Source organism: Saimiri boliviensis, chromosome 10 (genome assembly GCF_048565385.1).
Source record: "Saimiri boliviensis isolate mSaiBol1 chromosome 10, mSaiBol1.pri, whole genome shotgun sequence".
NCBI classification, from domain to species: domain Eukaryota; kingdom Metazoa; phylum Chordata; class Mammalia; order Primates; family Cebidae; genus Saimiri; species Saimiri boliviensis.
In genome coordinates, this window is record NC_133458.1 from 111,071,537 (window position 1) to 111,096,745 (window position 25,209).

Consider the following 25,209-nt stretch of genomic DNA (forward strand, 5'->3'; position numbering starts at 1 on the left):
GGGGAGGAAGAGCTCATAAGAAAATGATGGTGCTGGGCCTTTGTCACCCCGGGGCCCTCCACCGTTCTTGTCTTTGGTCTCTTTTTCTTCCTTAAGGTCCAATTAATCATTTATTTATTTAGTGCAAAAGAGAATGAAACCGGTCTTTCCATTCTAAAAGGAGGGTATATAGGTATAAAAGGAAGATGTATGGAAACGGGGGAAGAGGCGGACAGGGGAAAAGGGGGAGAGGACGAGAGAGAGAAAGGGAGGGAGAGGGACAAGGAGAGACACTGGGCGAGAGATCGATTGGGAGAGACAGAAATGCACGAAGATTAACTTCACCAAAGGCTTCGTGCTGGAGGGGAATGGAGGAGCTCCTGATTTGCTGTTACTACGGCAAACTGCAAAGGGCTCCTCCAAGTCACCTATTCACCTCCCAAGGCAAGCGTCCAATTTCAACAGCGTCCAGGAAAGTCTCCTCCCGCGGAGGTCTCACCGCTTCCCACTCCACCCCCACAAACTCTTTGGAAAGCGCCTTGAAAAAGTTAATCCTCAATCCAATCCTGGACCACCAGCGTCCTCTGTTGGTCACCGAAGGGAGGGGGTGCGCAGACAAAATTGAAGACTCGAGTGCGAGAGAAGGACGACAGGAATTACAGCGACCTCAGCGCGCAATTGCGCCCCCGAACTTTAACTCTACTGAAAAGTGTTTAGATTGCAAAGATAAGCTAGAATCCCAACGCATCAGAGAGAACTTAGTACAGGGATACGAAGTCGCCTGCAAAAAATGGCAAAGGAAATTGCCTATTTTAAGTGCTATTTGGTTAATTACCCTTCAGCAGTGCCCACTTTATTGCCTTTATTATTCTTTTGTCGTGGGTTTAAACTCTATTTGAAAACATAATCAGGGAGAACATCCAAAACAAAAAGAACAGCTGTCATTTAAAATATTTGAAAAGCTCTGCCTTAAGGACGCATTCGCTTGCCGGTCCGCTCTCATTTGGGGACTTGCGCTGTAGCAGCAGGTGTGAGTCTTCCTGCGTGGAGAAACAAGCCAGGAAAGGCGCGAAGGCCCCGGGAGCATCTTCAGATGCTTATGCGTGGGCGCCTGGGGATGTGAACAGCCAGTGGGTGTAAATTAAACCCCACGGTTAAATTTCTGTCTGTTCTTGTCTTTGGTCTCTTTTTCTTTGTAGAGGTCCAATTATTTATTTATTTATTCAGTGCAAAAGACAACGAAATCAGTCTTTCCATTCTAAAAGGAGGGCATATACGTATACAAGGAAGCTGTATGGATATGGGGGTGTGAGGTGGACGGGAAAAGGGGGAGAGGCCCTGGCTCCCTGAGACCCAAATGTAAATCAGAACTGTCCCAAGACTGCCCCTGCCAGCGGAATTAAATTTTAGAAAGCTCCGCAAGGTACACAACGAATGCCGCGCGGTGCATGCCAGTTTCCCCGACATTGGCTCTCCGCAGGGCGACCTCACCCGGAGAGCGGACTGGGGAAGGGCGGCGGCGTCGAGGAGGTCGGGGTGCTGAGTTGGCCAGGAGTGACTGGGGAGACCGAGGGCGCTGAAGTGACCTCGGCTGCCGAGGTGGCCGGGCACATCTTGGTTCCTGTAGACGACAAGGTGATCCGACTCCGGGCGTGCGCACTGGGAGCAGGTGCCCGGGCGAGTCGCGAGCTGCACGCCCCCGAGCTCGGCCCCGGCTGCTCAGGGCGAGGCACCAGCCCCCGCAGCCGTGCCTGCGCCGACCCGCCCCCCCCCCGCCCCCACTCCCGGGCGCGCCGTTCCGGGGCGTGTCCTCGGCCACCCTGGCTTCTATATAGCGGCAGGCGCGCCCGGGCCGTCCAGATGCGAACGCTGCGGCTGGGCACTAAGGATCGACAGCTTCCTGCCTGGATCCCACAGCCTCGCGCCGCGTTCTGTCGCTCCATCCCTGCGCGCCCGGGTCTGCCAAGCAGCGTGCCCCAGTGACGGACGTCATGCTGCGGGCGCGACTCAGGCTCTGCGCCGCTGCGCTGACTGTGCTGGTGCTGGTCGGCGGGCCGCCGGGGGCGCGGGCTGGCGCGAGCTCTGCGGGCTTGGGTCCGGTGGTGCGCTGCGAGCCATGCGACGCGCGTGCACTGGCCCAGTGCGCGCCTCCGCCCACCGGGTGCGCCGAGCTGGTGCGCGAGCCGGGCTGCGGCTGCTGTCTGACTTGCGCGCTGCGCGAGGGCCAGTCGTGCGGCGTCTACACCGAGCGCTGTGGCTCGGGCCTCCGCTGCCAGCCGTCACCCGACGAGGCGCGCCCGCTGCAGGCGTTGCTGAACGGCCGAGGGCTCTGCGTCAACGCCAGTGCCGTCAGCCGCTCGCGCTCCCACCTGCTGCCAGAGCCGCCCGCGCCAGGTGAGCCGCCCGCGCCAGGTGCGCTGCGCGCAGCACCGGGAGCACTGGCGCCGAAGGGCTCGGAGGTTGCTGGGTGCTGCTGCGGGCGACTCTGGTTTTCCTCTGACTGGAGATAGTATGTGGGGAAACTGAGGCCCCGACGGGTGAGGGAGCCGCCGAAGGGACCCCCGCCCCAGCCGGCCCTCTACTTGCTCGATTCTCCAACTGCAGAGTGCTTGTAAATTGCAAAGCGCTTTCAGTGAAAACGAGTTAAGGGTTTCGGGGGCTGAGGAGAGCTTAGCTGTTGGAAAGATCCTGGACGCAAGAGATTCTCCTAGCCCAGCACGGGGGTGTGGACTGCAATCCCAGGGATGCTTAGGGATGGGGGACATAGAGAGATGGATTTGGACCGGTGAAGGTGGGCAGGCACGTGGTAGGAAATGAAACCTCTCTTTTAAAATACCGACATTTGTGCAATACTTTTGGTTTGCAAAGCAATGTCTAGTCCTGGTTCCAAAAACAAAGTGGATTCGGGTTTTGGTATCTTCTGCGGCTGGAAAACCTGACGTTGACAGAGGCTGCAACAGAGTATAGGTTTGAACCCCACATGCCACTTTAAGTACCATCCCATTCGTACACACCAGGTCACCCCTGCACTTGTACCAACCTCAAACAAACTTCCTGGTGCTTGGGGGGTGCGGGCAATGTGGACCAAGTCAATTTCAATGACAGAAGGAAACTGGAATCAGTGCTAGGGTTGTTTCCCTTCTTAATCTGAAATAGGGGGAACGAGATGTTGTTAAGGAGAGCCCCAGAAGAGGAAACATGCAAACATTTGACAGATACTCTCTTGGCTCAGCCACTATCAGGCTATCAGGCAGGCGGCAACTCTGGTAAGGGCACCACATTGTTCCCTTAAAAAAGAGGGTTGTTTTTTTTTCATGGGTTTGGCAGCTGTTCATGTTTCCAGCATTCTTAGCCAGTCTCACTTAGTTATATGAGAAATAAAGTTCCTGCCCTGCACAGCTGAGGACTGGGAGAATTCTCCCCATCCTGATCCCCCCAACTCCTCAACAATCGCATTGGACAGATGTCACTGGGAAGGCCCCCATCTAGGGTTAGCAGGATGAACAGCCCCTTTATAATTTATATAACTGTAGAGTTCCTTCCACCACCAGGTAAAGCAATTTCCTTGCTAAGCAAGACTGGCTCTGTTAATCCCTGAGAAATGCTGGATTGGTAGAAAGGGAAGATTCCAGATGCCTAATCGCACAATGGGTCTGCTCAGCTGTTAGAGCTGCTGGAGACGTTTGTCCCTTAGGGCAAAGTTATTTCATTTGCCAAATGTACATTATTGTGCATTTGGGGGTATTCAAAAAGTGATCTTAGAAATACTGATATACACTGTCATTCCTAGGCTTTAGCAATCATTACGATTACCACCTTAGTAGCTCTGTAGAATAGGTTGATGTGGGTTGTAAGATTCTAAAAAGATATAAGTGACTTCTAGAATCCATTTGACAAAAAGGTAAACTTATGACAGTCAAAAGTCACAATTATCTGTTGCTTTAAATAGAACTGTTTTCATGTGCTAGTCTGCAGCCCAGGCATTAAGAAGAAACTGAGGAAATTTAAGAAATTACTCAAGGTTCTTCTAAAAGAAACGTAAATCTGTTTATTTACACGTTCTTAGAATATTTACATTCTTAGTATCTCTTTTATGTCAGTATTTTCTTGAAAAAGAAAAAAAAAAAAAGCTAAGATTAAAAGAAATTGAAACCAAATCCTAGCAGGTAGGAACCTACTCTGTGAGGCTCTGGGCTGGACCCTGGAAATGTGTGCTTCCCAAGGCACAGAACCCTTTGGGGAACTTTGCAGCAGGACCTCAGTAAGCTGTTTGGCAGGTGAGGAAACTGAGACCCAGAGAAGAGAGGGACTTTCCTACTAGTGAGCGACCTACTAGCAGCCACTTCCAGGGGATAGCAGAGCATCTGCAGCCAAATCATTGCAGCCCCTGGTAGCTTTCTAGAATAGACTGTGGAGCAAATGGGCCACCTGAGCTCCCTGCTAGGGTTAGACGTTATAGCCCTGCTTGTTGTAGTAGAGGAATTTCATGACTCTCAATTATGGACTGAAGCTGAAGCCCTTCAGAGATCTGAGCTGGGCTGAGCTTGGCATGGTCCACAGGCCCTGGGAGCATGAGCTCTGAATGTAGCCTTTGATCCCCATAGGGGTCTTATAGCCCCTCCAAGTTCATTCTGAAAAAGGAATGGAGAGAGACTCCTGCCTATGGATTCAATCTCGAATTTAGTCATATACTTAACATTCCAATTAAACTGTTAATATTCCAGCATCCAGCTTAAGGATCAGAGTTTCTTCATCTAGCACTTTTGATTACCAAAGGGAGGTCTGCTGGAGGGGGATTTCTCCTCCCCCACCCCCAGCCAGGGAAGGAAGAGCTCTTTGGCACTTAGAAGTCTGAACTGTGGGTGTGACTTTGGCACTATCTGCATCCATGTGTTCCTGTGCTCACTGCGGGTGAGGAGGACTCATGTAGGAGGGAACTAGCAGGATGCACAGGGTCTGTGTGGACCTTGAGTCTTAAAGATGTAACAGGGACCTAGAAAACAAGCCACCAAGTGCTTGCATGATTCTGAGCCCCTGAGGCAAAACATTTGGCAGATACTCAGTTTTCACATCTGAGCTGGACATCAAGCTCATAGAAGCCTGTTTACCTGGTAGCATTGAGGACGGTACTGCTCAAACTTAGGTGAATGTCTGCATTCCCAGAAGAGTTTTTTACAACTCAGACTGCTGCCACCAATCCAGCATTTCCGGAACGGAGAAAGTGCATTTCTTCCGAGTCCCGAGGCTGCCACTGCTCCCACCAGTGGGAGGACCACACTTGGAGTTGCCTGCAAAATGTTTGAGCCAGCGCGGCAGCAGCCTCCTGTGGCTCGGATCTGCCCCCTGCCGGTGGAAGATGAAGCGTACTGCCTTCACCATCTACTGCGGGGGCGCTTAAGCATTTGTCTGCCTTCTTTGGTTGCAGCTACTTAGAAGAGGCTGTCAGGTAGACTTTTTTTTTTTTTTGAAACTGAGTTTTTTTTTTTTTTTTTTTTGCTCTTGTTACCCAGGCTGGAGTGCAATGGCACGATCTTGGCTCATTGCAACCTCCGCCTCCTGGGTTCAGGCAATTCTCCTGCCTCAGCCTCCTGAGTAGCTGGGATTACAGGCACACGCCACCATGCCCAGCTAATTTTTGGTATTTTTAGTAGAGACGGGGTTTCACCATGTTGACCAGGATGGTCTCGATCTCTCGACCTCGTGATCCACCCGCCTCGGCCTCCCAAAGTGCTGGGATTACAGGCTTGAGCCACCTCGCCCGGCCTGACTTTCAAATCTATGTTTATTGACCTGCTTTTGGTTCTACCTCAAGATAACTTCTTGAGCAGTTAGTATTATGCTTCATCGAGGTATTTTTTTAAAAAAAGAAACTTGTTTGAATTGTTAACTAATGTCATTTACATGTGACCTGCTTGCAACGTTAGTATTTTAAAAAGACTGTTGATAGATGTTGATGACTCCCATGTGTTTGTCTCCCTTGGGCTTTTCAAGGAAATGCTAGTGAGTCGGAGGAAGATCACAGCATCGGCAGTGTGGAAAGCCTGTCCGTCTCCAGCACGCACCGGGTGTCTGATCCCAAGTCCCAGCCCCACCATTCAAAGATGGGCATCATCAAGAAAGGGCATGCTAAAGACAGCCAGCGCTACAGAGTCGACTATGAGTCTCAGAGTACAGATACCCAGAACTTCTCCTCCGAGTCCAGGCGGGAGACAGAATATGTGAGAGTTTTTCCTCTTGTTAAAGTAGGAGGGCAAGACCTGTCAAGCCTGGGTACTCAGAGCCTCTCGAGGGCAATTCTTACTTGACAAGCCCCAGCATCTCTCTGATGTGTGGGCAGTCCCTAGCTCCACTGTGTCCCACCTCTCTCCTCTCCTTGCATAAAGAATATTGACCCTTTTGGAGAATCTTATGAGGATCAAGCTGAAATAACAAACCTAGAAGCACATGGGATGTCATAAAGACATCTGCAGATAATGAAATGTATTCTCATGAAGATACTTTTATATTATTTACTCATCCTCTATGCTTATTAGCCTGTTATTGGTTCTATACCAGCTGCTGTGCCTTACTCTGGGAAGAGCAAAAGAGACAGGGAGTGATGTTTAGCTTCTTAGGGGTACTTTCTTGCTAAATCAGACATAAGGTATCTGAGGAACATATTACAGGTCCCACTTTTGGTAGTTGTGTGGCATTGTAAGATTTTTAAAGCACCTATTCTAGAGTAATAACCATGACTCTGTTGCTCTGGCCCTTCCTGATCCCCAGGGTCCCTGCCGTAGAGAAATGGAAGACACACTGAACCACCTGAAGTTCCTCAACGTGCTGAGTCCCAGGGGTATCCACATTCCCAACTGCGACAGGAAGGGATTTTATAAGAAAAAGCAGGTGAGTGAGGTCCTCGGCATGTTTTCTTCCTCTTCTGGTTCTGTTGACACAGAAGAGAAACCCACCTCGCCAGCCTCCAGGCTCTTCTGGCCATAGCTCTAACCCTGAGCCTGTGCAGCGCCAGTGCCCAGGACTCGGTGCCAGTCTCAGGAGGGGGGACCGGGGGCTGCTCTGACTTGTTGCTCTCAGTGCTGCCAGATCGGTCAAAATCCTCAACCCTAGTGCCTGTCCGCCACCCATTTCTCACTCCTGTCCTTTCAATGGTTCACCCACAGAGTGGACGAGATGCTGCCCAGGGGCACCCTTTATAAACTGCAAATGGACATGTTGACACATTGTTAATGCTACATTAGGGAGAAACATTTCAAACAAGTACCACAAAAAACTTACCCTGAAATCCCACATGGCTCCCCTTTCCTACTGATACCTTCCTGATAGTGAGCCAGCTGCAATGTTAAGATTTTGAAAACGCTGTTGTTGATGTTGATGACTCCCATGTCTCTGTCTCCCTTGGGCTTTTCAAGGAGATGTAGTGTCGTGGGGGAAGACTGCAGCGCCACCAGCCTGGAGAGCCCGGCCATCCCCAGCACACGCCAGGTGTCTGTCTTGGCGTGGAGGGGATGGAACATGAAATCAGACACTCCATCCATGCTGGGGACAGCCAGGCTTTCCAAACTGGCCATGCCGCCATCTTCCTGGAACTCACTGGCATTTCTTTAGAAAGCCCAAGTGAGAAGAAGACATGAGGGTCATCAACATCAAACAACAGTCTTTTCAAAATCTTTATATCACAACACAGTCCCATTCGTGGAAAAGGAATTGAGTGAGAATCCTGGCTATACATCAGCATAGTAAATGTGCTTCTGTAGACTTCGTGTTATGTGATGGCACTATTTCAATCGACTTTCTGATTGGACAATTGATATCACAGTATCTACAGAATTGGCCTTCGGAGACCCTCTGAGCCACAGTGACCACAGGGTGACCATATTCCAGGGTTCATAGTGGTGGCCACAGGCAGAGAGCCTAAGCCTTCCCCTACTCCCATTTTAGTCTCTTATTTACACCCACATTTCCTATCAGTCATTCATTCAACAAATTCCTACTGAGAAGGTGTCGCGTGAGGCTGGGTATGGGCTCCAAAGGCACAGCTGTGACATTCCCGGGCAGACGGGATGCTCTCAGTCCCACACCAAGAGAGTCTACAGGGGCTGGTATCCACCTTACATTCCTAGAAATACAAAACTGCCATCACCCCCTGTTTCTTGGAGAAGGAAATTACAGACACACACACGCATAGGTACACACTCAGCAGCTGAGACACGCGTGGCTCTTACGAAGCCTTAGCTGAAATTTCTGTTGTGCTTTGTCAGCATAGCAGAGTCATGCTGGCAAACCTTTGTGGGCCCTGACAACCGACCTGACGCAATACCCAGGGCCATTCACCCCTCTGTCTTCTGTTTCTCTCTCACAGTGTCGCCCTTCCAAAGGCAGGAAGCGGGGCTTCTGCTGGTGTGTGGATAAGTACGGGCAGCCTCTCCCAGGCTACACCACCAAGGGGAAGGAGGACGTGCATTGCTACAGCACGCAGAGCAAGTAGATGCCTGCCAAGGGTGAGCACTCAGGAGGGGCAGCCTGGAGCTCCCGGGCCTCACTGTCCTGGGACCAGCCTCGGGGGGTAGGCGTAGCCACTGGCCCTTCCCCAGGCTTGCAAACCCAGGAGCTTCAGCTCAGGGCCAGAAAGAGCCAAGCAAATAGGATGGAGCCATCAGAAGGGTGCAGGGAGAGGGAGACCCCATCAACCCAACCAAACAAGCGTGGGGAAAGAGGCCAGCCAGGGCACCTCAGGATGCCCTGCTTTATCTCACAGAACTCACAGCACCTAAGCTGTCATTCATCCACACACAAAGTGAAGATTTTCAGTTAAGCTTTACCTGTGAAGTATGGTGATCTGTTTATCCTCACAGGGAAACTGTTTTAATCCAAAAGGATCTGCTGGATTAAAGATGTTAATAGGAGACAGCTGAAATAGCTCAGTTGCGAGAGCATTAGTCTGAACATGTGGCTATTTTTTTCCCATAAAATATATTATGAATATATATTAGTCTGTGGCTAATACAATTTTAATAAACCTCATTTAAATCTGATGGAAAAATAAAATTTTAAATGATCATTTTAAAGAATGCTATCATATCTAGTATTCTTTTTTCTTTTAATCAGTGAGGGAACCATTGGGGGAAATGAATAAATATATTTTCTTTCGTTTTATTAAGACACATTTAGTAAGCAGAAGAAATTTACATATTTAGTTATAAGGGATTCTTTTTTCCTTACAAGTTAGAAACAGTAATTCTAATCTGAGGGTAACTCTTTGACAGTGAACACTGTGAGCACATACAGTACTCTTGGCTTTGTTTAAAAATGTGGGTTGCAACCCCAGCACTGCACGTGCCGACCCAGTGCCATTAGTCTGCAGGCTATGCTGGATATCTCAGGGCGAGAGTCCGGCTCTTATGATTTTGGGGGAATTATTTCAATATATTTCTTTTTCTTTTTGTTTCAGTTAATGTGGAGCTCAAATATGCCTTATTTTGCACAAAAGACTGCCAAGGACATGACCAGCAGCTGGCTACAGCCTTGATTTATATTTCTGTTTGTGGTGAACTGATATGTTTTTTAAACCAAAGTTTAGAAAGAGGTTTTTGAAATGCCTATGGTTTCTTCGAATGGCAAACTCGAGCATCTTTTCACTTTCCAGTAGTCAGCCAAAAGCAGTTTGAGTTTTCTTGTCGCTTCCTATCAAAATACTCAGAGCCTCGAGCACAGCACCCAGATTTATCCCCCCCCCACCACTGAATGCTTAACACATGTTAGCCGGAGCGGCTGACCACCGCCTTCATGACTTAGGCAGCTGTGTTGCCTATGTAGAGAATACACTTCACCCCCACTCCCTGTACAGCGTGCACACGCTTTATAGAGAATAGTAAAACCCTTAAACCCCGGTCATCTGGACATCCCGACGCACACTCCTGGGGCTCACAGCCTTCCGTGGTGCCATTTTTCAAGCAAGGGCCTGGGACCCTCAGGCAAGAAACCCATACTGCTTGGAGACTATTGGAGAAAATAAGGTGGATTCCTACTTGTTTAAAAAAAAAAAAAAAAAAATTGACCAAGAATGTTCTAGGGCACTCTGGGAACCTATAAAGGCAGACATTTCAGGCCCTCCTTTTCAGGAAGCTTCCTGAAGACATGGCCCAGTTGAAGGCCCAAGATGGCTTCTGCTGTGGCCCCATGGAGTAGGACGGACAGGGAGACAGGGAGAGTCAGCCTCCGCATTCAGAGGCATCAGAAACAACGGCACAGTTCTTTGGATGACTGCAGGAGATAGTGTTTTGTAGTTCAATAACTCAAGACGAAGTTTATTTCTGAAGATAAGCTCTTTAAAGGCAAAGCTTTATTTTCATCTCTCATCTTTTGTCCTCCTTGGCACAATGTAAAAAAGAATAGTAGTATCAGAACAGGAAGGAGGGATGGTTTGCTGGGGAACCCATCCAGGACACTAAGAGCACATAGAGAATCATCGGTGTTTGTTGACCTCAGAGTCATTCTCATCCTTTTCTTTTTAATTCACACATATATGCAGAGAAGCTACGTTCTTGTTAACATTGTATTCAACATAGCCCCAAATATATTAAGATCTATACTAGATAATCCTAGCTTGAAATGTTAGAGATGCTATCTGATATGACTGTGGCCATGATTGAGGAAAGGAGCTCACGTCCAGGGCTTGGCTACTCTCCTGGGTGCCAAACCCAGGAGGTCTGGCAAAGTCAGGCTCAGGGAGACTCTGCCCTGCTGCAGCCCTCAGTGTGGACACATGCTGCACAGAGCCCTCCTTGAAAACGCAGAGGGGTCTCAAGACATTCTGCTTACCTATTAGCTTTTCTTTATTTTTTTTAATTAAGTTTTTGGGGAAAAAGTATTTTTGAGAAGTTTGTCTTGCAATGTATTTATAAGTAGTAAATAAAGTTTTTACCATTTAAAAAAATCATTTTCCCCTTGTTATTGACTGTCTCTGGGTTTTGTATCACTAATAAAATAATCCTAGAAGGGGAATATATTTAGCTGTAGAAGAAAACTTCACAAACACAAACATTACCCTGTTTTCGTCTCTAGCAAAAGAACCCAAGTCAGTTTCCATGGCTTCTTGGGCAGCCTATGGAGGCTTTACGTCATATCTGCATGATGGTCCAATTCTAGGAAGTTGTGTTGTTGGGACAGACTGTGGGCAGGTTTGATCAAGTCAGCAACATACACCTACGTGACTGGTCCTTGCCTTTTTGGGGTTGTGTCCCGTATTGTCCATCTAACACTCGCAGCCTTCCACTGTCTCCTAAGGTCACATGCACCCAAGCAACCTACACACACACACACACACACAAATGAACAAGTAAGGGTGGTCTCCTCCTTGGGAGTCAAGGCAATGCAGGTGCTACAACAACAGCTTCCTAAGATTCAGCTATCAAATCAACACACTTTAGGAAAAATAACAATCACCAGTATTGATGATGAGGGTGTCCTAATGGGATTCCAGATTCTCTGCTGTGGCAGCCTGTCCAGAGGAATGTTTCTGATCTGGTCAAATTCCTTAAACTAGTCATCCCACTGCAGAAACAAATCCCACAGGCATCATCAGAGATGTGCACAGTTAAGTACAAGGGCATTTTAAACTGAAATGCATTGTTATAAAGGAATATTATGCCACCGATAAAAATGTTTTTGAATAAGAGTTACAATAAGAAAAATGTCTGTGGTAAGCTAAAAGAAAAGCAGAATGCAATTACATTGTGTACATACGCACATAAATCTAAAATGAAATACACAAAAATATTAACCCTGGCTATGTGAGCATAGATAATGTTCTTATTTTATTTCTATTTTTATACAACCTCAACAATTTCCACAGTGAACATGATTTGTTTCTTTTCATTCAGAAAAGCTCGCTGCATTTTTGTGCCCCTGCCTCTACTTCATGACTGAGCAATGAGCCTAAATTTCCACCAACCCACTGGTCGTCTCCAAGAAGTGTGGGCGTCTTCTATAGCCCTGACCTCCTAGTCCAGCCAGCTTCCCAAGCCTTGAAAATGGCCTTGGCTTCTCTCCTTGTCCCACATTCAGGCAGAATTGTTTATCTACCTTTTATATTCTAGAAGGGCACACAGCAGTGAACAAGCCATATAAAATCACTGCCATTGTAAAGAAAGTAAAGATTAGTCAGTGGGTTCAATAGGGTGCTCAATAGTGTTAAGTGCTATGGGGAAAAAAAATAAGGGAAATGTGAAGTGTCAAGTATTGTTAACGCAGGATTGTTATGTTTATTTCATCTTCTCTCTCCTTCCTTCCTTCTTTCCTTCCATTCTTTCATTTTTAGAAAAGCTAGCCAAGGAAAGTCTCATTGAGGAGTTTACTCTTTTGTTTGTTTTTAATCGACAAATGATTTGTGCATATCTAGGGGGTATAGTGTGCATGTATATAATGCATGTAAACATTGTATAATAATCAAGTCAGGGTAATTGGCATATTCATCATCTCAAACATTTATTATTTCTTTGTGGTGAGAGCATTCAAAATCCTCTCTTAGAGCTATTTTGAAATATGCATTATTGAGGATCTCACATGACATAATTACCCTTAAAGGCCCCAACTCTTGGCCATTAAGTTTCAAAACCCAAATTTTGGAGGGGACACATTCAAGCCGAAGCAGTAAGAAATATCTAATACTTGAAATAAAGAATAGAGCAGATGGAATTTAAAAAATGATATAGCTAGGCCAGCACAGTGGCTCATGTCTGTAATCTCAGAACTTTGGGAGGCCAAGGTGGGAAGATCACTTGAATCCACAAATTTGAAACCACCTTGGGCAACATGGTGAGAACTCTGTCTCTACATAAAAATCAATAGCCAGGCATGATGGTGTGCACGTGTGGTCCCAGCTGCTTGGCAGGCTGATGTGGGAGGATTGTTTGAGCCCACCATGTTCATGCCACTGCACTTCTGCCTAAGTGACAAGGCAAAACCCTATCTCAAAAAAAAAAAAAAAGAGTTAAAGGATAATTTAATAAAGAGGAAAAAAGTTAAGGAACTCTCTTAGAAGGAACCAGAAAGAATAATGACTAGGAAATACAAAAGAAGAGTTGAGAGAAATGAAGGACAGAAACAGGTATAGATAATGGAAGTCCTAGGAAATAGCTAAGAAATCACAGAGATAATTTTCTTTAGGATTAAAAAAAAAAAAAGGAATACTTTATATTGAAAGGCCCCATAGAATATAAAAAGGTATATAATTTCAAAAACATTGCTTGGTAAACTATGGTGAAATCTTAAAATAGCAAAGTTTCAGCACAGAAAGAACGTATCACAGATAAAGAAATGAATGTCAGTTTACACCATATTTTTAAAGAGTGACTCTAGACACAGGAAGATGAGGGGAATAATTTAGAAGCTAGAGTTTTACACCTAGCTAAACTGTCTTTAAAAGTGAGAGCATGATCAAATATCCTGAGGTACTGAAAATCCAGGACGTTTGCCACACAAAAGAAGCACATTAAAAACGTTTTGGAGGAAGATCTTTTATAAGAAGGGAACAAATCTTGGAAATGCTGAAGACATGTATAAAGTGAAAGGGAATAAATAATGTGGTACACTAAATTTCTAGAGGGTATCAAAAAGAGCTTATCTAATTTAAAAAGGCATAATCAGTACTTTATAAATATGAAAAGACTAGAATAAATATAAATAATAAACCAAAATGATATTAAAATATTCATCTGTTAATACTAAATAGTTAGTGATTCTCAATCAGGGAAAATGCTGCTCACAGAGGACAACTAGCAATGGCTGGAGTCATTGATGGTTTTCACAACTGAACAATGTTACTGGCATCTAGGGGTCAGGGTTGCTACTAAACAATCTATAATGCACAGTAAACCACCCCCGCCAAAAGAATTATCCCATCAAATTGCCAATAGTGCCAAGACTGAGAAACCTACATTTAAACATATGCTAAAATTAACCACTATGAAGACAGATTTAATGCCTAAAAGCTAACAGGAATTTTATTTCAACAGACAAGGATTGAAAGAATCCCAGAAAAAGATGGGAAAGACATATTAGACAAAAACTAAGACAAAGCTGGTAGTTGTTAATATCAGACAAAATAAATTCTAAGAGCAAGAATATTTTCTTAGAGATAGAAAAGGTTACTACAGGATAATAGGAAGGTAAGTAAATCAGGGGTATTTAACAAGTCCAAGCATGTATGCACCTAATAAAATATCTTCAAACTATTTTAACTTGATCTGTAGTTTTCATTTCTTGTAACGTCTCCATCTTATTTTTGTATTAAGATAACATTGACCTAATAAAATGAGTTAAATGTTAATTTGTATCTATTTTGAGAAAGAGATTGTGGAGAGTTGATTACCATTTCTCCCTTAAATATTTGGTAGGATTCACCAGTGAAACAATCTGGGCTTGGTGCTTTATTTTTGGAAGGCTAATTGTTGATTTAACTTTTAATAAGTATTATTCTATTTAGGTATTTATTTCTCCTTGTGTGAGTTTTGGTAGTTTGTGTTTTCAAGAAATTAGTCCATTACATCTATGTTATCAAATTTGTGGGTGTAAGATTTTTTATAGTATTCCTTTATTATCCTTCTAATGCTCATGGGACTAGAATTGATGGTTCCTCTTTTATTTCTGATATTGTTAAAATGTACCTTTTATTTTACCGATATCTTTGTTAGCCTAGCTACTTATCAATATTAAACTTTTCAAATAACCATATTTGTTTTCATTGATTTTCTCTATTGTTTTCCTGGTTTGGATTTTACTAATAATGTTGCTTTATTTCATTTTTTTATGCATGCCTTAGGCATGTACCTAGTTTCCTAAGGTGGAGGTTTAAATGATTGATTTTAGATCTTTCTTAATTTCTACATGTATTTAATACTATAAATTTCCCTATAGGTACTACATTAGCTCCATTGCACAGATTTTGATAAATCATATTAGTTTTTATTTAGTTAAAAATAGTTTTTAATTTCCCTTGAGACTTCTTTTTTAACCCGTGTGTTACTTATAAATGTATTGTTTAATCCCCAATACTTTGTGATTTTCTAGCTATCTTTCTGTTACTGATTTCTAGTGTAATTCCATTGTGATCTGAGGGCAGACATTGTACCATTTTTATTCTTTTAAATGTGTTGAGATGTGTTTTATGGCCAAAAATGTAGTCTCTCTTGATGACTATTCCATGCAATCTTGAGAAGAATGCGTATTCTGCTGTTGTTGGGTTAAGTCATCCAAAGATGTCCATTATATCCTTGATCGATGATGCTGTTGAGTTCAACAATGCCCTTGCTGATTTTCTGCCTACTAGATCTGTCCATTTCTGATAGAAAGGTGTTGAAGTCTCCAACTATGGTAGCAGATTTATCTGTTTCTTCCTAAAGTTCTACTTGTTTTAGCCTCACATTTTTTTAAAAAAATCATTTATCATACTTTAAGTTTTGGGGTACATGTGCAGATCGTGTAAGTTTGTTACGTAAGTATCCATATGCCATGGTGGCGATTTGCTGCATCCATCAGTCCATCATCTACATTACATATTTCTCCTAATGCTATCTCTCTCCAATCCCCCCAACCCCTGCTATTCTTCCCCTAGCCCCTCACCTGCCAGGCCCCAGTGTGTGATGTTCCCCTCCCTGTGTCCATGTGTTCTCGTTGTTCAACACTCACTTAAGAGTGAGAATGTGCAGTGTTTGGTTTTCTGTTCTATGTCAGTTTTCTGAGAATGATGGTTTCCAGTTTGATCCATGTCTCTGCAAAGGACATGAACTCATTCTTTTTTACATGGCATAGTATTCCATGGTGTATATGTGCCACATTATCTAGTCTATCATTGATGGGCATTTGGGTTGGTTCCAAGTATTTGCTATTGTGAATAGTGCTGCAATAAACATATGTGTGCATGTGTCTTTATAATAGAATGATTTATAATAGAGTGATTTATAATTCGTTGGATATATACCCAGTAATGGGATTGCTGGGTCAAATGGAATTTCTATTTCTACATCCTTGAGGAATCACCACACTGTCTTCCACAATGGTTGGACTAATTTACACTCCCACCAACAGTGTAAAAGCGTTCCTATTTCTTCACATCTTCTCCAGCATCTCTTGCCTCCTGATTTTTTAATGATAGCCATTCTAGCTGATATAGCCTCACACATTTTGATGTTCTGTTAGTAGACACACACACATTAAGGGCTATTGTGTCTTTTGGATAATTGGCATCTGTTTATTATGTAATGCCTCTCTTTAATGCTGATAATTGTCTTTGTTCTGAAGTTTTCTTTGTCTGTAATTAACAAGCTAATTCTACTGTTGTAATTTGGTCCAACAGTTTATTTAGTTAACTAGCTGAAACATAGACCAAAAGGTGGCTTAGGCCAAAAGATCTTGAACTGCAAGATCTGCCTTGATTTACAGTAGACATGAACTCAAAGGCTTAGGGAGATTAGAATGTTAGAGGGAATTTGTCGTTTAAGACCTCACCCACCATGGAAAGGTCCAAAGGGCACACCTTGCACCTTGACCGTGAGGAATACATTTGTGAGGGGAGCCTCAGCATACAAGAAGAGCTCTGGCATTGCTCTTCTCTGTAGACCAGACCTTACAGTTGGAGCTACAGCTGCTGAATTGGGATACATAAATGCAATGAAAGTACTGGGATCCCAAGGGTGGCAGGGGCAAAGGGGAGACACTCGACCAGCAAAGCCAAGGTGGGCGCAGTTACCCTAACAAACAGCAGAGCCAAGGCAGCACTCAGAATAGGCAGACTCCTGTGGGTCTACGGTGTTGGCTACTTGATCATGAAAACTGTAGAAGTGAAATTGATAGGAAGCCTACTAAATTGTTATTGATTTGTATAAGCAGGAAAGTTCAAAGTCAAGTGAACAAAAATCTAATTTGAATCATAAAAACAGATAGTCTTGGTCCCTCAATTCTCAGACTTGAGCCAGTTTACAGACCCAGAACCCCTCGAATAAAGGGGAGACTGGGCCCCCTTGAGAAAGGACCCCAGTGCACTGTTGAAAGTATTTCTCCCAGTCTTCTCCAAAGGGACCTAAAGACTTTCACCAGGGTAACTGTGCATTGAGGAAAAAGAAGTAATCAAAACTTTCAGGAACAAAGGGCACTAGCTCTGAACTGACATTGATCTGTTCAGAAGCAATATTGCATTCCCAGAGAGATGGCAGAAATTAGTGCCATGATCAAGGACATGAAAGATGCGGGAATGGTGATTCTCACCACACCCCCATTGAACTCTGCTATTTGGCCTGTGCAGAAGAAAGATAGATCTTGGAGAACAACAGATGGATAGAAAGAAAGATCTTGGAGAAATTATTATAAGCTTAATGGAGAGGTGATTCCAATTGCAGCTGCTGTGCCGGATGTGGTTTCAATGCTTGAGCAAAAATGAACACACCTCCTGGTCCTGGGCTGCAGTTATCAGTCTGTTCCTAGCCTAAGTCTGGCTGGCTTCTGCTCTTGATGAGTCTGAGTACTGAGTTTACATACCAGCTGTGGGGGCATGGCAGACAGGATGGCACCCTGGCAGCTGTGGAGTTGGAGGGTTAAGGGGGAGGCCCAAGATAGGGAGCTGGAGCCTCCAGGGAAAACCCAGAATGTCAGGGAGGCCACCAGCGCCACAGATGAGAGAAGCAGCCATGGATGCCCAGCCTCCAAGAGGTGCCTGGGTTGAGAAGAAGCATGGGCTGTCCTCCGGACAAAGACTAGGAGGAGTCGGGGAGACAGGGCTGGAGGCAACCAACAGACAGAATGGAATCCCCTAGGATAGGCCAGGTGCCAGGAAAGATGTGGCGGGGAGGAAAGGAGCAGTCAACAGGGTGGGCAAGAGTGAGGAGTGGCAGCATTGGGCAAACCAAGCAGGGCACAGTGTTCAGGAAGAAGAGCTCTGAGGAGCAGAGAAGAGAGTTGCAGTCAGGGCTCAGTCACGGAAAGAGAAGTGACAAGAGGGTGCCGGGAGCCCTACGGAAGAAGGAGACTAGCAGGAAGGGAGGGTGGGCGAGGGAAAGCTGGAGACAAAACCAAGGAAGCACTTCTGTCTTGTGTCTAAGAGGAAAGAAACCCTGTGCCTGTTTACAAGTTGATGGGAAGAGACAAGCCAAACTGAGAGAAAGAGGCTAAGGACCCCGGGGAGGAAGGGGACCGGGGAAGAGGTGGGACACAGGGATGCCCAGCCTGGCCAGGCAGAGGAGGAATGTCCCAGTGCCACTGGGAAGTGGGAACCCTGAGGCAGCCAGGGTAAGATATAGAGTAGTTGAGACACGGGGCTCTGCAGACCCAAAACACCATCTTGATATCGCAAAAGCACAAAATGCTTAAGGAAGGTGAGGGTGAAGGACAAAGAGATTTCAGAAACGAAGATAATATCACTAAAGAAAAATCCACAGCGATAACAGTATTTCCATGCAGAATATTTATTGTAAATGTTTCCACTATAGCCACGTGTATAAACAGCATATCCAATGTATATTTTAACAGGTAGCAACATCACCACAGGTAGCTTTGATTATGTAATCAACACTTTAACTTTCCCAACACATGTACATCAAACGTGAATGGTGAAATCTACAAGTTAACCATCCTCCTTTAAACTACCTGAAAACTACCCCGTATTTCATTTTGCATTTTCTAGGCAGTATTTTTCCACGCTCTTTAAAACAGATGCCGGAGCTTTGGAAGAGTGGAAAGGCAAGCATTTACATACAATATGATGAGAAGTGTTTCATGATATACAAATTGATATAGTACAGGTTTTTATTGTGTAGAAAAATAAACTTACAGTGAATAAATAAACTAACAGCTTTATATGTCAAGTTATATATGGAGTATAAAAAGTAGTTACTATATAACATATGCATACATATTAAAATGCGTGTGTTCTACAGTACAAATATACTATATGCTTAAATATTTCACGTGACAGAATGTTATTTCATCTGTTTTCAGTTCTGTGCATTAACATATAAGTCACAGTCAGGGTCCACCCTGGACTCTGGAGACCCTGGGATTCTCTTCCCGTTCCAAGGGTAGACGCACCAGCAGAGCCTCGGCCCTCCATCCAAGGCTGACTCACACTGCAAAGACAGGACCGAGGTCAAGAGCAGCAGATGACAAGCTGACAGGGAAAGTAGAGCCATAGCTGGCCCCTTTATCAGTGCAGCCGGGCACTGCAGAGCCAAGCCGAGAGTCCCGGCTGTGAAACCAGCTGCCCACGGTGCAGGCAAACCCAACACCATCCTGGACAGTGGCCCAGCGGCATGTGCAGTAATGACTCCCCACACGTGTTAAATGGTACAGTATGCGCGCAGCTGTCTGCTTCATAGCCGGATGGCAGGGGAGCCCAACCCAGAGGGAACATGTCCCCTGTGTGACCCACGGTTCATTGCCTGTGAAGCAGGGCCTAGTCCTCAGTCTCTCCCGGTAAAATCCACAGAACCTGTACCATACTGAGGCCTAAAGCACTCCTCAACATGATGTCTTGGTCTGTTTGATCTCATTGATTATCTGCCAAGCCATAGAAATGCTGGTGTTATTAGATAGTTCCTTTCCCTTTGTCAGGGAGAAAAAAGTGGAAGAGCTGTCCAAATAGATACTTGCTTTCCTAAGTTAAGTTTGTTCCCTTCCTCTCTTGAATAGATGGGGAACCCAAGATGCAAGCGTTGGGGCACCGAGGAAAGTTTTCCATAGCTATTGGCTCGCTGAGTGATGGCGCTCAGGCTCAGCCCGAGGACCCCAGGTCCACTGCACGTTCTCCTCCTCTGGCTGTGACATACTGACCTAGCTGCTCCGGCTTCCCAGAAGAGTGGATCTGGCTCAATACAACCAGTTCTAGTGTCTTCTTGGGAGTGGACAGTCTTTGCCATGAATGATCATAGCTTGGCAGACATGTAGGGCAGTAGTCTCTTTCCCCTAACAATCCACACTGGCAAGGACACCTACCTGTTTGGGGTGATAAAATCCATTCCTGTTGCAGTTTGGCAGATAAAATCTGTAAACGCGTTCTCCTGTTGACTCCTCGATTTTGGCTAAATTATCTAGGACTCTGTAAAGTTCTCTTCGGCAGGGCTCCTAAGAGAATAACTTGACATTAGGATACATAACAAGAGAAAGTGAATTATTAGCCTAGACGACTGATGGAAGAGGTTTTTATAGAAGCAGGAGTGACCCTACGATCTGGCCAAGGGGTCGTGGGACTAGGTGTCATGTGACGTGCCTCATCTGGGCTTCCTTTCTCCACCTGTGGTTAGTCTCTGTCTTGAATTGTTCAGATAAAGAACAAGAATACCATTTTCTCCCTCACCAATCACTCTCTCAACACCTGCCATCCCCTGGCAAGAGCCTCACCAATAGCACAGAGGTCTTCCCACTGCCCCCTGCCACCTACTGAATACTTCTGGCAGCAGCCATTTGGCTAGAAGAAGAGTGGGCATAGCTCTTAATTAAGAATTTAGCAGAGGAGATTTCTAGATTTCGGACATCTCTGCCATCTACAAGGTTATTTCACATAAACTAAATCGATTGAGGATTAAGGCATTCGCCTGGATAATTTAAGAATTAACTTCCCTCCATTTATTGTTATTCTCAGATGAAATTCTGAAGTGTTGAGAAAATGGTTTAATCCTCCCTTTTTCTGGGTGGGCATGTTTGTGGAAGTAATTTTTTTTCCCTCTCAGTTGAAGTCACGCCAACTTTGATTCTCTGTCGCCCTCAAGTGGTAGAATTCAGAACACACATTAATTAAGGTAATGGGAGTTGATGTTTAATGAGCTCAGAGTTTCAGTTTGGGAAGATAAAAAGTTCTGCAGACAGATATTGGTCAGGGTTGCAGAATACTGGGCATTAATTACTATTACTTAACGCCACAGAAACCTGTGCTTTAAAATAGCTAAAACAGTACATTTTATGTTATGTCTATTTTATGAGAATGTTTTTAAAGGGAGGCAAATGATACAATGGGATGAGAGCAGTTAGACCCTTGTACTAAGTTTGGGAACAGTGTAACTCAGTGCTCTGACACTCTTATTTACAGAGGAGCTCAGCGACATGAAGTCACCTGTCATCAGGAACTACATTTTCTTTGCATCCAGGGGGTTCCTCTCCTAAAAGTCCTTGTGTTCACAGCTTGACAAAGTTTGATTGAAAAAGATCCCCTAGGTTTTAGGGGGAAAGCATTTCTTTCCAGGGCCTCAGGACCAGGAAGGAGTGGACCAGGCCTGCTTGTCAAAGCAGACTCAAGCTACAGCCTCTGACAGGAGAGTTCCCACCACCCACCTTCTGGGCCTCACCTTCGAATTATTGTTGGTGATTTCGATCTCCGTCCTGCCGTCAGCCATGGAACGATCCTGTAGAGAAGAGGCAGGCCGACGGGAATTCTCTATGAGTTCCTCGGCAGGGGTATCCATGTTATCTGGAAGGGAAACATTACAGATCCTATGAGCACTCCCAAAGCATCTGCACCTCTCAGGCTCCCACAGGATCACTTCCTTCCCTCAAAACCAGGCTGGGACATAAGGATGGCCACGTTCCTTAACCAGATTTTCACTGACTCTCACTTTAAAGGACCTTGTAATGGTTTCCAGGAAGAGTGATGACCCAACAGCAATGCCAGCTCTGTTCCTGACAACAGTACGTTTCAGGGCCTGGCAAGGGTGCCCGACGTTTCTGCTTTCAAAGCAGCAGGGCAGGGGAGCAGCATAAATACGTTTCCTGAGGCTAAGAACAACGCTAACGAAGCCAGGCAGGATTCGAGTTCAATTCTTAACAGCATTGGAGGGGAGCCTCAAAACCTCAGCTTCCCCATCCTTAAAATGGAGATTTTACTAATATCCCTGAATAGACGGTAGTGTTCATCTAGATAGAAGTGGAATCTAGAATGCAGTTCTACTGATCCAAAGTACCACCCTCCTCTATTTTGGGGCCCCTGCCTTCCCACATTCTCAGGGACTTCTCTACAACCTCCCACCACCCTGCCAAGAGGATAGAGTCTAAAGGTGCATGAACAGAATCAGCAAACTGGCTATAAGGGACCCCTGGTAGAAATCCATCTCCTTGAGGATCAGTGAGACAACTCCATTTCATTTCCTCTAAAGGGCAGAGAATCTGCAGGAAAACCCTGTTCCCTCCTTGGAAGGGTCACTCACTCCCGCACAGATTCCTGTCAGGGTATGGAAGTCCTGATTCCTCCCAGAAGGGCTCAGGACGTGCAACCCAGATGGGGAGACAGGGGCCAGAGCGGAGAAAGAGGCATTTCCTCCACTTCCCACTACAAACAAATCCCAGCTTAAATCCAGGAAAGAACCTGATTGTCATGTTCTTAGGGGACAACATACACATCAAACATTGTTTTTCTATGGCAATGAATGGAAGTGAAGCTTTTAGCCTCGACTCTCACATTATGTTCTGTAAACATCTGGGAAGCACATATTGTATCCAGGACGTATATTACAAAGGACATTCCAAACACCTCCTGGGGAGGCCAGCAGGAGGGATTCCCTTCTTAGGCCTTCCCGGATGCTCCAGCCACTGGAGCTGCCCGCGTGCTGGCAGGGAGACTGGTGGGGGGTCCCAGGGTAGCACCCCAACTGCGGAGGCAGCCCCACCACCGCCCTCTGCTCTTGCTGCCTGGGTCTCTAAGGCTCACTGGACTACCAGGGCCAAGTGCGAGCTTCCTCTTTGAGTCTCATCTTCCTTCTTCTCCCGGGGCATGTCCTGTCAAGAGCTTGCAATGATCGGTCTCCATTGGGTGACACAACTACGTGCTCTGGTTTCAAGCTCTAGCTGTGGACAAGCCCGTGCAGGTCCCAGCCCCACTCAGCAGTTAGGGGAGTGGGCACGGGAGGTGCCGGCAGGGCAGGGACTGTGGTACCTGTAGCATCGGCTTTGGCAGAGTTCTGAATGCAGACGCCCTTGCCGAAGATGAGGGAGCGCAGCGGTTTCCTCTCCCCCGGCAGCGGTTGGCAAGTGAGTCCCCGGGCGCAGCGCGCAGTTTTCACGCCGCACGGTTCTCCCAGAGTCAGGGCGCACACCGGGCAGCAGTCGCAGCTGGCGTACCGGGTGACCTCCAGGCACGTGTCGGGCACCGGATCGCAGTTCGTGAGCTTCTCGGGGGGGCAGGGCTCACACTGCCACCGAGCGCCGGCTGTCACCTGGGCAGTCAGCAGGAGGAGAACCGGCCAGGCGCCGGCAGCGAGGACCTCTAACATCTCCGGGGGGGGGCGGCAGACCCAGCCGATGCTCTCTGGGAGGGTGGCGCGGAGGCAGATGCTCGCCGGATGGGATGCCGGTGGCCGATGCTCGCTGGACACAGCGCGCGCCTTATAAAGGACACAGGTGACGCCACTTGCGCCGAGAGGTTAATGATTGGCAGCGCGATACGCTAGGAGCTGGGTGTTCAAAATAAGTTTGTTTTGCTTGTGCGCACAAGGCCCTACGCAAACTTTCGGTGGGAGGAGGGTAAATGGTTTTGATTTCAGACTGTTTGTCCTGTTGTTAGGGGGGTTCAGGCCCTGAGTTAAAGTCCAGTTCTAAGAAGTGCACAGCTGGGAGGGGGATGGCGTTTGTTTTTGTTAAAAACACAGCCCAGGCCTAGCTGGCCAGGCTTTTTAATTGACACAGAGAAAGAAACATCAGCCCACCCAGCAGTTCTCAAATGCAGAAACCAAGGCCCTGAGTGAGGAAAGAGATGGGGTTAGAATCCAGGTCTCCGCAAGCCCTAGCAGGTTATCTGTGGAGAAGCCTAGAACTGCTTCTCTTTCTGCAGGGGGAAAAAAAACCCCTCCAACCTATTTAAAAAAAAAAAAAAAAAAATCACAGTTCATCCTAGGGCTCCGCCAAGCTCCCCAATCTCACTCTACCTCCAAGAGCCTTTCAGCTCTCCAGAGGGGCAGTTAAGAAGGTCTACCCACGCCTGTAATCCCAGCACTTTGGGAGGCCAAGGCGGGTGGATCACGAGGTCAAGAGATTGAGACCATCCTGGTCAACATGGTGAAACACCGTCTCTACCAAAAATACAAAAAATTAGCTGGGCATGGTGGTGCGTGCCTGTAATCCCAGCTACTCAGGAGGCTGAGGCAGGAGAATTGCCTGAACCCAGGGGGCGGAGGTTGCGGTGAGCCGAGATTGTGCCATTGCACTCCAGCCTGGGTAACAAGAACGAAACTCCGTCTCAAAAAAAAAAATTTTTTTTAAATAACCGAGTCGAAATTAATCGATGACCTCTTTTTCTCACCATTTTCCTGTTTCTGCGGACTTCAGGAAGTGACTTGGATTTGCCAAGCTGGTGTTTGTTCTACCTGTAAAATCTCTAAAGAGTAACGCCTCTAGGGTCTCCTGCAGCAATCAAAATACCGTCAGTGAGGTCATTGCAGTAGGAAGTTTATGATTCTTTGTCATTATTATTATTTTTTTTTTTTTTTTACAGAGTAGCGTTTGGTGTTTGGTAAAGGATCTGACCAACGGTTTTGAATTTTTTGACATTATTTTTAGGGTTGATCCCTAAGCAATTTCATTTCCGGAAGAAGAACGTGTGCTCTGGATTTTCTTTCTGACTTCCTTAGCTTGCAGTCAGTGCCCACACTTGAAATGTTTCCTTGACAATAAAGAGGCAATTCTCTGGTAAGTATTTGGAGGCCACCCGCTGCGTGCTAGGCGGTGCACTCGGCGCTGGACGGTTGTGTGCTCGCTCAGTGTTCATCCCACCCATCCTCCCTGAGGTCTTACTTGTCCTGCACCTAGTGGAAATTCCTCCCCCCAAGGATCGATTGCCCAAATGTTTCCCTTGCTTGCTTCATAGTGATAGCAAACCAAACAGCCCCCGAATCGAGACAGAGCTGTCCTCCTACTCCTGACCATCTGTCAACACAGATGGAGCCAGACCCCTCTCTCCCAGTCTGTGTAGGCGTCTGTCCATCCATCCATCCCATGTGGGAGTGAGCTGCCCTGCCCTGGCAGGTCAGACTCAAAGGCCCCACTGCCCCCAGGCAGGGGTCACAGCCCGGTCTGTCTTTGGTGCTCTGACTCTCACGGCTGGCTGGGCAAGCTGGGGAAGCACCCAAGGGAGACATGAAAAGAGGTGCATCTGTCAGCTCTGCGAAATGCAGGGTAGGCCCTCGGAGAGAGGCCTCCTGACCTACTGCACCTCAGCCTCCGCTGGACTGACACTAGCCCCATGACTTTGGTCCTGCTGAGCTCAGT

At 46.2% G+C, this 25,209-nt stretch overlaps 2 protein-coding genes across 3 annotated transcripts; one reads left to right on the forward strand and one right to left on the reverse strand.

The window, feature by feature from the left end:
* Nucleotides 1-1,837: 1,837 nt before the first annotated feature.
* On the forward strand, nucleotides 1,838-10,912 carry IGFBP3 (insulin like growth factor binding protein 3). Of its 2 annotated transcripts, none has more exons than XM_074379722.1 (5): nucleotides 1,838-2,391; nucleotides 5,971-6,197; nucleotides 6,745-6,864; nucleotides 8,339-8,477; nucleotides 9,428-10,912. In XM_074379722.1, exons 1-4 carry the CDS (start codon nucleotides 1,971-1,973, stop codon nucleotides 8,462-8,464), a joined length of 894 nt encoding a protein of 297 aa, XP_074235823.1. In that variant the 5' UTR covers nucleotides 1,838-1,970; the 3' UTR covers nucleotides 8,465-8,477; nucleotides 9,428-10,912. The 2 variants fall into 2 exon arrangements, with proteins under 2 accessions (XP_074235823.1, XP_039318075.1); XM_039462141.2 differs by having other exon boundaries at nucleotides 1,838-2,373.
* A 7,503-nt stretch (nucleotides 10,913-18,415) lies between these two features.
* On the reverse strand, nucleotides 18,416-23,365 carry IGFBP1 (insulin like growth factor binding protein 1). The gene is made up of 4 exons (XM_003930841.4): nucleotides 22,883-23,365; nucleotides 21,303-21,424; nucleotides 19,957-20,085; nucleotides 18,416-19,091 (listed from the first exon to the last, which is right to left on the reverse strand). Exons 1-4 carry the CDS (start codon nucleotides 23,217-23,219, stop codon nucleotides 18,960-18,962), a joined length of 720 nt encoding a protein of 239 aa, XP_003930890.1. The 5' UTR covers nucleotides 23,220-23,365; the 3' UTR covers nucleotides 18,416-18,959.
* Nucleotides 23,366-25,209: the final 1,844 nt, after the last annotated feature.